Source organism: Physella acuta, unplaced genomic scaffold, assembly GCF_028476545.2.
Source record: "Physella acuta isolate Inbredline_101_S28 unplaced genomic scaffold, ASM2847654v3 ptg000232l, whole genome shotgun sequence".
NCBI classification, from domain to species: Eukaryota; Metazoa; Mollusca; class Gastropoda; family Physidae; genus Physella; species Physella acuta.
The window spans coordinates 132,116-144,799 of NW_026731751.1; the positions used below are offsets into that span (position 1 = coordinate 132,116).

The following is a 12,684-nucleotide window of genomic DNA, read 5'->3' on the forward strand; positions in this document are numbered from 1 at the left end:
AGCCCCACTAACTCACCCTTTTTAATAAAAAAAATATTTTACGATTGTCTTCAACCTCTGACCACCTTTAGGAAAAAATAGTGTGTACACTCGAGGGGTACACAGTGTTCACTCGCTAGCACTCTTTAAATAAAGAACTATTTTAGATAATCTTAACATTCACACGTACATCATGGAAAACATTGTATTTATTGTTTCTAAAAATAAATTCCTAACATTTTCCAGACTTTTAAAAAAGCCAGCGCAAAAACTAGTGGTTTTCCAGACTTGTAAACGTCTAACATTTACTTTTCTAGATAATTCCTAGAATTTCCACGAACGCTGACTGCGTCTTATGCAACGAGTCATTTTTTTTTTAAATATAAAACGAGAAATAAAGTAAACAGAGACCTCAGGTGCTGAGATAGACGCGAGGGAACTTGAGACGCCTAACCCTACACCACCGCAGCTCTAGCCTATTGGAAGAATTGTGTAGCAATGCATAAATTAACATAAAAGAAAGCCTACCAGAAAAAAAAAATACTTTGCGTTAAGATAATAAGCATGTACATCAGGCACGCATTCTTTATACTGGAACACATAACCCTCACGATGAGACTTGGGCCACGCCCCTGCCGACCCCGCTCTACAAGACCAACCGGCTCACAATCCCCGTGGAGTAAGTTAAAGACTTGGGCTAATGTGACAATCAAATTATCGGCTTCAACAGATGTCTTTCATTCAGCAAACCACACACGTCTGAAATACGGTCACGGTGTTATTCTGATATGTTACATGAGTCGCCAGAACAATTTATCGTTCCTTAGTCGATATATAGATTTGTCCTATGAGTAGTCACATTGATTTATGCTATGATGAAGTATTTAAGTAGAGTATATGTTTATGTTCTACTTCATTGGATGATGAGTTTACATTACAGAACATACAACTGGCGATTAGATTTCTTTCATTTTAGTAGAAGGATGGATTTATGTTCTTTAAATTTAATTGGAAGATGTGCTTCGGTTTGAAATCATTTGGCTGATGGAATTCTCGAAAATGCAAAATAAAGTTTATGTAAAACGGTGTAAGAAACGTTTTAAATGTAGTGAAAATAAAACAAATATTTCAAAATGTTTTATAATAATAAGCTTTGGTATTCAGTGAAAATAAGCAAATAGGAAAACTTGTCTTCTTTGATAAAATTATTGATCGCTTATGACATCTCTACTATATTTCAGCCACGAAATTTATTTATGCACCACATAGTTCATGAGCGATCAATTCTATTCTTAAAGAGAGCAACTTTATTTTCTATCTTTCGGTGCATTTAAATGGGTTTTTTTTTATTATAAAGGTTAATCATTTTATTTTCTATTTTTTTTTAAAGTAATTATGAATTTTAAAAATCAGTAATAGTAAGTCAATAGTTTAAAACAAAAAATAATAAGTAGACTTACTTTATTTCTCTGCGTTTCCGTTCGCTTATAATAACGTCAATTTTTTTTTTTTAAATCTCTAAATGACCATTATTTGCATCTTCTTAGTTTGAGTAGTTTGAGATCGGCTGTCCTGTTAAGGGGTGAAGTGGGGGGGGGGGGGGGGGGACGACCTTTAGTGGGAGAAAAATTAAGGTTCTCCTTAAGCACCAGAATTAAGTTATACATAGTAAAAATACACCGTTAAAATGCCTACACAACTTTACACGCTGAAGTAACTGTTTTCTAACTTGATTGTGTAACAGTAAAATAATATATATATATATATATATATATATATATATATATATAATATTATATTTAATATAATATATATATATATAATATGTTTATGTATATATATATATATGTGAAACCAACCAGCGTAACCAACAATTCACCGCCTTTATGTTATTTAATTATCTTCCAATTTATCTTTTTTTAAAAACGTATTTTATATCTGATTGCATTAAAAAGTATATATTCTTGCATTGTATTAAAAGCCCAATATCTCTGGAAAGTTAGAGCGTTGTGTTACAAGATTTGACACGAACCCACGAACAGGCAGGCATTGTGAAATATATACAGCTTACAAAAAGCGCATAATAAATCTCGTGAATTAAAAGATTAATAAAATAATATAGGAGCTTTAGGAGACCCAATAATACCCAAGACATAACTAACGTTATGTTGTTTTGAAACTGGGTTTACGGAATCAGCGTTTCGCCAAGTCAAGTTTCTTTGAAACATTCTGTTGTGTCATGGGGATTTAAAAAAAGTAAAGTTCCCTTTTTAAACCCGAGTTCACTTGTTTCTGTGAACTCGGCATGTGAAGAGATAGTGTCGTCAGCACTATGCCCAGCCGCCTTTACTTTCCCTAACGTGAGTTAGGTACCCATCAGAGTTGGGTGGACTCAGAAACTTTCTACTGACTTGAACCCGAATTCGAACCTTACGGTTTAGCAGTCCAGCTCTCTACTGCTAGACCACTCCGTCCCCTGTCATGGGGATATGTGAGGCTCAATTTTGTTGAAAGAGTGTGTAGTGTCATATTCAGTTGTGGTGTGTAGAGTTCAGTTGTGTTGTGTCAGGCTCAGTGGCGTAGCGAGGTCGGGTGTCACCCGGTGCGGCACTTAATGGTGTCACCCCCAGAGGCGTAGCGAACCTTCCCGGGGACAAATTTTCGATTTGCACCCCCCCCCCTTCCCTCAAACTTTCAATTTGTACTCCCCTCAAGTTTTTCTCTATATATTTTGCTATTTTTTGCCTTGGTGTCACCCCCCTAAATGGTGTCACCCGGTGCGGTCCGCACTCCCCGCTCCCCCCTCGCTACGCCTCTGGTCAGGCTGTTGTGTTAAACCCTGACGTAGTTCCCGATTGTCAGGTTCCGTTTTGCTTCTCCTCGACAGGCTGCAAGAGAAAAATTACCGGCCTGGTCGGTGCCTTGGTCTGCCTGTGCACGCTGTGGTGTCTGAAACTCTTCGACGTCAGCAAGTTCCTCGGCAAACGGCGCTGCGAAGATGTCTTGACGCGATTTGAGCTACCGACTCGGCCAGTCAACTTCCCTCATCCCGTCAGGCTGAGGAACATCTCCGCGGCCTACAAGCGTGGTTGGGTTGGGTTCCGTGGCCTGGTCGGGTGTGACTGCACCCTCGCCTTCAACGCGTCGACCGTGAAAAACAGTTTGTTTCCTCAGAAGGTGGATCGGATATTCCCGCTCCAGTACATTGAAGAGAGCAACGACTGCGCGGAGTTACGAGACAAGTATGGTTTTCTACGACATCCGCCAGCGCTGGAGGAGGAACTCAAGTTTCCCATCGCGTTCGTCATTCTCTTTTACAAGGACCTTGACCAGGTTTGTTAAGATTTTTTTAATTGAACACGTTTTGTTTGTGTTGTTTTTTTTTCTTGCTGTTTTTCTTTCTTTTTTTTCTTTTTTTTTTTTTTCGAAAATTGTAAAAATATTTTGACTTTTTTTTTCTTAAATAAAAATGTCTAACTTTTGTAACCGGACCAAAAGCAACTCCATGAATATGGTGGAACAATGTCAATAGCCTGTTTTACGAAAAGTAGGCCTATTCTTTTAAAATATGTCAGTAGGTATCTAAATTATAAAAGATCCTCTGCCATCAGCCTCTCCACCCCCACCCCCACCCCAAAGTTGCTCTCCACACTACCGATCCCGATGCTGGCACCTCCCCCTCCTATGCTTGCCTTTGACGACCGTATACTCTTGAAATAAGCCGTTGGAAAAATATTTTCTACTTCCTCAACACACATCCGTATCTACCAACACCTATGCGATGCAAATCTGATTGAATCCATTGTAATTATAAAATAAGTGTAACGAGAGAAAAATCCGAGTCATAATGCTTAAAAAAGATTTATTTTTAATGAGATAAATATTTAAATTTGTTATGGACCTTCTTCTAATTATGCTAATAAAGTGTGCTAAACGTGAATACATAAGGTGAAAGAGCTAAGATTTCTGTTCCCGATATTATATAATTATGTTTGAATATATATTTTTAAAAAAAAAATATGTATATATATATATATATATATATATATATATATATATATATATATATATATATATATATATATATATATATATATATATATATATACGTGTATGTGTGTATGTGTAGGTTGCCATCATATATTATCTTGATTTTTATTTAAAGTCTTACTATTACTAAATTGTGCGGTTATTTCAAGCATTGTTCAATCACGCATAGCATACATTAATTGAACATTAATTCCCTTTGGCAAATAATTGAACATTAATTTCCTTTGTGAAAAAATTTACTGCGTTAATCCATCCCTAAAAGATTAAGTTATGAGAAGGCCATTTAAAACAAGCTGTCACTTATCAAGCTAAAAAACACATTTTGTAGACCTGTCACGCGTTCAATCAATACAATAAGGTGAGTACACAACAAAAGGAAGAAGCATTTATTGAGTAGTGTACAGATGTACCTGACATCCTAAATATACTGCTTTAATATACTTATTACATTATTAATGCTTTACGCAATACCTCCACAACGCCTAAATCAGGATAGTATATTTTTACTTTATCGTATACGATCCATAGAGGATGTATTATAATTGTTCAAAAAAATTAAAATCGACATTTTCATAAATCACGTTTTACACCTCTCTGAGTTAGAAAAAACTTAGTTTTTCAATTTTTCCTTACGTCTGTGTTGCTGTAACATATATCGAAATTGTAAACAAAAATTATTAAAAATAAATTTAAAAAAAATTTACTTAAGTTAAATTCGTGTTTTAAATTTTAACCTGTTATCTTTATTTAAACACATGTAAGTGAGAAAAAAACATCAGTTTTTCAATCTGAGTAGCTTTATTTAAGGCAGAGTTGTGTTCGATACAGGCAGAAAGAAAAAAAAATGGCATACAGTAACATTAACACCACATACACAAATATGGGGTATGTGCTAAACTAATGTCCGATAATGCCACAAGAATGGAATCTTCTTCAAAAGGGTGTTAGAATTAGAGTACAGTTAATTAACTGTTAGTTAACCAACGTGTTGGTGTCCATGCTAACCGTAACCCTATGCCTCAAGTCCTACAATAGACCTAGTCCTATTTCTTACCATAAAACAAAACCTGAGATTGCAAAACTTCTAACAGCGTCACAGTCCTCTATTTAGGAAGTTTATTGACGGACATCGGTGGTGCCAAAACTCCTAAAAGTATGAAATTTTACAACACATAAGCCTGAATCGTACTCTCAACAGGTTTTGTTCCTACTCCGTGCCATCTACCGGCCCCACAACGTCTACTGTCTAAGCGTGGACACAAAGTCCAGCGTCGAGTTCTTGGAGGCGGTCAGAGCTGTGTCCAGATGTTTACCAAACGTCTTCGTGGCCAGCAAGCTGGAGAACATCGTGTACGCCGGCTTCTCCAGGCTGATGGCGGACATCCATTGTATGGAGGATCTGCTTCTCCATCCGGTGCAGTGGAGGTACGTCATCAACATGCCTGGACAGCAGTTTCCGCTCAGGTGAGACGCTATTTCGGGAAGATTTAATAAGACATGATAATAACCTGTTGCATATATATATATATATATATATATATATATATATATATATATATATATATATATATATATATATATATATGCATATATATATGCATATATATATATATATATATACATATATTGAGATGGCGTTGGCGTCAGAAACCATATTTCCCCAACAAAAAGGGAATACCAAATAAAGCAGACCAATCACCGCGCCTTGACTGGACTGCATGATGAATACCGACAGAAATGCATTCCAGATTTCTTTGCACTGCGGATTACTTGAGAACATTGAACAAGAAAAAGAGGTTGCCACAAATGCAACGACATCCTCAGCTAACATATATGCTGCCGAGGCGGAACGTCCAGACCAGTTACGTGACAATAATAGGGTACGGAGGGAACATTACCTTCAGATTGTGTCACAATAAACAAAACATGGAACACAGGTCAGCAGCTCATAGTGGCTTGCAAACTGAAGGTGCTAAGATGCTTAAAACATCAAATACAAAATTTAAACAAGCTGAAGTGGGTGATAATGTACGCATCCGTGTTCCAGATGTTGACAGAGGTCGCGGTAATCCCCGAAGCGTGATTGCAGTTGTAAAATTAGGAACAGAACATGGTGTTCTAAAACAACTGTATGCTAGAGGTGAGTTTTCAATTCTTCACGAAAAACTGCTCTTATTGCCGTCAGTTGGCACTGAGGAAAAATCACTACGAACCTTCGCATCTTCACAATCATTGACTGGGGGCCAAGGCTACACTCGCTGCAATTGCACAACTAAGTGCACAACAAATCGCTGCAAGTGTAAAAATAACACGCTGCTATGTAATTCTAAATGCCATAAAAGTTCAACTGGTCTGGGCGTTCCGCCACGGCAGTAGATGTGTTAGCTGAGGATGTCGTTTATGGCAACCTCCATTTCTTGTTCAATGTTCTCAAGATCTTCCTCAGTAACTATTTTATCGAGAGCCCATATATGGAAACTAACATGGATTTACTTTTTTTTTTCTTTTGACAGCCATCTGCTATGTCTGTCGCATGGTCTGACGGCCCTTTTGATCCATGTCGCCTTGCATATAGAATGCTATACAAACAAGAGCTAAACAATACGTTACTCTCAATGAAAACGCACCCAGAATAATGAAAATGCGATCACAACTTAGTCTAGATAGAACATTGGCCAGGACATCCCGGCCAGTGCGCGCATTGGCCGGTCAATGTACAAAATACGCTGTCAAGTTTAAGCGCTTCGGACTTTGGCCAGTACGTCCCGGCCAGTGCGCGCATTGGCCGGCCAATGTATGAAATACGATCCAAGAGAGCCGGCCAATCCGCGCTTTGGCCGCACTTCGGGCTTTGACCGTAACATATATATATATATATATATATATATATATATATATATATATATATATATATATATATATATATATATATATATATATATATATATATATATATATTGTGTTCTTTTTTATGTATTCATAAATTATAAACAAAAACGAATAAATACACATACACACATTTATGTGTGTATTTCTATATCTAGTGGAATCAGGGTCTTGTGACCCACTCTCCTCCATAATACCCATGCCCATGCTATGTACATATATCTTTTTCAATACATACCTGTGGCTGGGAAAGGGGGGTGATATTGCAGTTTGCCCCCCCCCCCCCCCCGTAACTAAGTCACGGCGCACTGTGTAATACCTCTCAACTTCTTGCGCAACTTTTTACTAATAGTAACCAAGCTCTTGAGGCTAGGTACAGCCACCATTAAAAATAAAATAGTTCGTCTACGCTAATTCCCACAAATCCTTTTCTTTTTAACCATCGATTTTTTATTTCAAATTAAGACTTTAAAAATAAAAAAAAATAAAAACCGTTTTAATCCCTTAGGCCACGCAGGCGCCATTGTTCGATTTCATGCTTGGTTTCTTTTCCTTATTGCTTTCTTGTGTTTTGTCCTCTATGTCACAATACTGGTAACTATATATAGACATGGTTTAACCCTATACCGACTGAATCCGTTATACGTTTCCGTTTTCTGACTAAACAAAACAAACGACGGGATACCACCTTTTAGAAACCTTGCTGGATTGAACACTAGTGTTTTGTGTTACGTCAATCATAAAATGGTGTTTCTTTCAGACATTTTTCACGGGGGGGGGGGGGGGCGGGGGGGGGCGAACACTTGACATTTTTGGTATGGCAAACCTAAATTTCATGGGCGAAATGGACACTAGTTATATGTTTTATTTTTTCTGTTTCGTGCGGGTTGGACGTGCATCTTTGAGGGGGGGGGGGGGGGGGGGGGGAGATATGCCGAAAAGAAACACTGCCATAAAAACAGCTGAACAGAAATAGTTATTGCTCAAGATTTTTAAACTAATGTATCACAAGAACAATAAATTATTTATTGTTTAAAGATTTAAACCCAATTTATCACAAGAACAATGAGATATTTATTGCTCAAGATTTTTTAAACCAATTTATCACAAGAACAATGAAGTATTCATTATTTAAAGATATAAAACATATTTATAATCAGAACCATGAAATATATTAATTTTTAAAATTTTAAAACTAATTTATCACCGGAAAAAAATCTGAAATTTTTATTGTTAGAGATTTAAAACAAATTTATCCACAGAACAATAAAATATTTTTTTATGTGAACTAATTTATCATCAGAACAATGAAATATTTATTTAAAATTTGAACTACTTTATCACCAGAACTATAAATATTTCTTTAAAATGTTACCTAATTTATGACCAGATCAAACCTGGAGCTGGTGGAAATATTGAAGATCTACAACGGGGCCAATGACGTCGAGGGTTTGGTTGGACACCGGATGTTGGCCGCGAGATACCAGTTCAAACATATCTATGTCAAGGACGAAACCACAGGTGGGTTGTTTAAGGGAGGTAACTGTCCTTTTTAATAACGTCGACAGTGTTTTTTCCAGGCATCTTCCCCCCCCCCCCGAACGAAATGGACTTTATATATATATAATATATACTTTTACCTGTGTCGTGCCCCCCCCCCCCCAATCCTCCGAAAAATTTAGTACGCCCCCTGAAAATGTCAAATGCCCCCCCCCCCCCCGAAGAAAAAAGTCTTAAAGAAACACTGAGAGAGAGGGGGGTGAGAGGAAAAGGTTTATTTCTTTACCTTCACCTCAAGTCGTTACAACAATAAGTCTTCTGCTTCGACAAGATTGTGAATGCGGACTGGCTGTGTCGTATTTCCGTATAGTTAAACAAAACAGCTTTTTTATAAATAGCATTCAAACTATTTCTTATTTATATGGTCAAATTTCTCATTTTAATTAAACCGTATTTGTTATTAAAATATTTTTTCACTGTAATTTTTAGAAAATAAATTAATAAAATTTACATTTTTTTTTCTAAAATTGTACCATAATTTCAAGGTGAAAAAAACAACGAAAAGCTACTTCATTCCTTCAATGTACTTTGTAGGTGAGGAAAAACTAGTCAAGACGGGCGAAAAGAACGCGCCACCCCCGCATCAACTGGAGATCGTCAAAGGTAGCGCGTACGGCACGTTTGCCCGGGAGTTCGTCAACTTTGTCGTGAGGGACACGGTGGCCAGGGACTTCCTGGCCTGGTGCAAGACCATCTCCAGCCCAGATGAATACTTCTGGGCCACCCTACACCACAGTCATCGGCCAGACATCCCCGGCCACTACACGGGTGAGGGTTTGGCCGGTGCTGGTCAATGTTGGTCAATGTTGGTCTGTGGTCGTTAGAATAACCACTGTGGTCAGTTTTGGTCAGTGTTGATCAGTGATGGTTAGTGTTGGTTAGTGTTGGTTATTGTTGGTCAGAGTTGGTTTGTGTTTGTTAGTGTTGGTCAGTGTTGGTTAGTGTTGATCAGTGATGGTTAGTGTTGGTTATTGTTGGTCAGTGTTGGTTAGTGTTGGTCAGTGTTGGTCATTGTTTGTTTGTGTTGGTCAGTGTTGGTTAGTGTTGGTCAGTGTTGGTCAGTATTTGTTAGTGTTGGTCAGTGTTGGTCAGTGTTGGTTAGTGTTGGTCAGTGTTGATACCGGCGAGTAAGTGTTGGTCATTATTGGTACAAACGTGCAATATCTGAAGTTTAAGGGTAATTTTTTTTTGTCTTTGAAAAATCGTATCACAATATTCTCAAATATCTACCTATCTTCTGTACTCAATACGACCCACCATTATTTTATCTGTTTGAATTAACATTCCAGTTTATCCGCTTAACTTTCTATTTCCTATGATTATCTTGTTATAAAATTGATTAGTTCCGCTTCAGTGCGGTTCCTGTTTCTATTTTTTTAAATATCTTCTTTGTCCTGCCAGGCCAACCTGACAAAAAGCCCTGGCTAACCACGTACGCCTCCTGGGGCGGGAGGGACCCCTGCGCCACCATCCACACCCGGGGCGTGTGCATCTTCAGCCCGGAGGACCTGCCGGGCTTGGTCCTGAGACCCGAGCTGTTCGCCAACAAATTCTACATCACCCACTACCCGGCCGCGCTACACTGCTTAGACGAACTTCTCTTCAACTTGACCTTTGCTCGCGCGGTGCGGGACTTGTCTACTTACCGGCAACTGCCATTTGTTATCCAAACGCAACCTACGAACAAAACTAATTCATAAAAAATATTTTGTTTATCTTGTTTTATTTAAAACTTGCTTCGCTTCCATGTTGAACAAAAAGCCAACCAGCTATAATTGTTTATAGAACGGCGTATACATAATATGTTGTTGAAGCCAGAAACGATTTTAAAGCTAGTTTACAATTAGATTAAACGCCCCGTAATATATGGATAATTTTTTACACTGAATTTTAGCTGTTAATTCTAATTTTAAAATTTATTTTTGTAATAAAATAGATTTTAACTAATTTTAAATAATCCTAATTGATATTTGATAAAAAATATATTTAAACAAAAAGAAAATTGCAATTCAGGTTGGTGGGGGGGGGGGGGGGGGTTCGTTTTAGAGACGGATAACTTAATATGACGTTGTATGACGTTGAGGGTGTTAAATTTCGGTGAATGACGTAACATCAATTATCATGGAAGACCCTCTATGGATAGTTGTTTATATTAGCTATAATTTATTTATATTTGTTTCAATGTGTTAATCGCTTTAGCAGTGTTGTTTACAACGAGATTAGCGTAGTATTATAATGAGAGTAACGTAACAATAGTATCATAACAACGAGAGTAACTTGTCAGTAGTGTTACAACCACAGTAACTACACAACAGTAGTGTTACAACCACAGTAACTTCACAATAGTAGCGTTACAACGAGAGTAACTGAACAATAGTATCATAACAATGGTAAGACAACGAAAGTAATTTTAAAAATAACACATCAAAAATTAACCTAAGAAGTAGACTAGCAAAAAGAGAACGTAACTACCAACACACCAACAATAACACAACACGATAACAACGTTAAAAATAAATACTTTGTGTTGATCGTCTTCTTAAAGTTAATTTTTAAAGTTCAATACCAAACCAATAACGAATGTACGTTATCGGCGAAGTGAGAGGTGTAGGCTTTCAACAGAATGTGTGCGTTTGCCAGCAAAGTACGAAATATCTAGAGTGATTTTTTATCACACAATTTGTCTAGTCCTTTTGTAAAATGACGAGGCTCTCATAAAATATGAAACATTGATAGTAGTGATAGGTTTAATACAGCCATGTGTAAAAAATGAATAAAGAAATACATAATGAACTATAACAAATGTTGTATAACTAAACAAATTTACTAAATTTACACTAAATTTACCCTGAACCTAATCAGAACTGGCAATGTTAGCGTTAGGGCCAAAGTTAGGTTTATGGTTAGGTTTAGTTTAAAATTTCAAAGCTTGAATGAGAATTTCCCCTCAGCTTTACTGCGAACACTTGATAAGCGTGTTACCTTGGTTTCTCTATAGATGGGAATCTAGTTAGTAGTGGTAGTGCTAACAAAGATTTGCCTGTACTTGATGTCTTGGAAAGCGTTAACCCAATACTAAGTCTCATAATGCGAAACTTTCTGGAAAGAGTAATTGTATTCTATACTTTGTCAGGTCCCCTGTTTTTCACTCTTTGAAATGCCTAGGAAAAGTACGAAACACGATTTATTTAGTACTTTCCCAGCACATTTTGAGCATTCTATAGAGTGTTTAGGCTCTCGAAAGAATGGCGTATTTTGCATTGTACCAGTAACATAATATGTAATGATACTGACGAGAAAATTTGCTGCTGATAAAAGCATGTTTTTTTTAATTAATTGTATTTGTTAATGTTGTATGTAACATTATAATGTAGCTGCAATATGAGCATATAATCTAAATAATCATTTTTTTAAATTGTTATTTAATGAAAGCAATACGTGGTTTGTGTTTTGCGTGGTCAGTTAGCCAAAAGAATAGGCAGCTTCATACTAACCCACAACCCTGTTTGTTTATTGTTTGCCAAAATATTGTTTTAAAAACTATGTAGTAGCTTAAACTACGGATGAATCCTCGGCTCTCGTGAAGTACGAGGGAGGGTGCAAAATAGAAGTAATAGCCAAATATTTACATGATTTTCTGTATTGCTTTTGCAACATGCTTTTTAAAAAATTCATTGTTGTAAACTGTTTTAAAATGTTATTTAATATACATTTAATTGAAAATCAATTTGGCGGGCTGTTGTGCGGGATTGATTTTTTTCCTTTGGTTTAGCGCTGGGATATTGGAAATAATCGAGGCAATTGTTCAATTAGTTGTTTTTGTTTTTCTAAACTAGTTAGTGTGTTTTCTGAGTAAAATTCTTCTCCCTTATAAAAAAAAAATCTGCATATATTTTGATGTGGAAGTCCCCATAAATTGCATAATGTCGACCTCCGACCTATGATCTAGGGCTGATGAATGAGTAGATTTGGCCTTGCAGCAAAAACAGAAAGTACTACCTCCCTTCATTAGCATTCCAAACTGGCCGTTCAGATTTTTTTTAAACTAACTCATCTGGCCAGATTATGGGGCAGTGTCTAACCAGATTTATATATAAATTTATTCATAGATGGGTTTTGTTCAGGTTATTTTAAAAAATATAAATATTAAATGCTTGTTGATGATTTTTATAAATGTCAATTCATTTAGTTTATAGCCTCATTTTAAGT

General features: G+C 36.7%; 1 protein-coding gene across 1 annotated transcript in view; it reads left to right on the forward strand.

Annotated features, from left to right (window-relative positions):
• LOC131938073 (N-acetyllactosaminide beta-1,6-N-acetylglucosaminyl-transferase) overlaps positions 1-10,175 on the forward strand; it is a 28,439-nt gene extending 18,264 nt beyond the window's left edge. Inside the window, exons 3-7 of the mRNA XM_059295965.1 lie at positions 2,867-3,312; positions 5,228-5,493; positions 8,306-8,436; positions 9,010-9,243; positions 9,877-10,175. Coding sequence (XP_059151948.1) covers positions 2,867-3,312; positions 5,228-5,493; positions 8,306-8,436; positions 9,010-9,243; positions 9,877-10,175 — 1,376 coding nt within the window. The remainder of the gene's footprint in view (positions 1-2,866; positions 3,313-5,227; positions 5,494-8,305; positions 8,437-9,009; positions 9,244-9,876) is intronic.
• Positions 10,176-12,684: the final 2,509 nt, after the last annotated feature.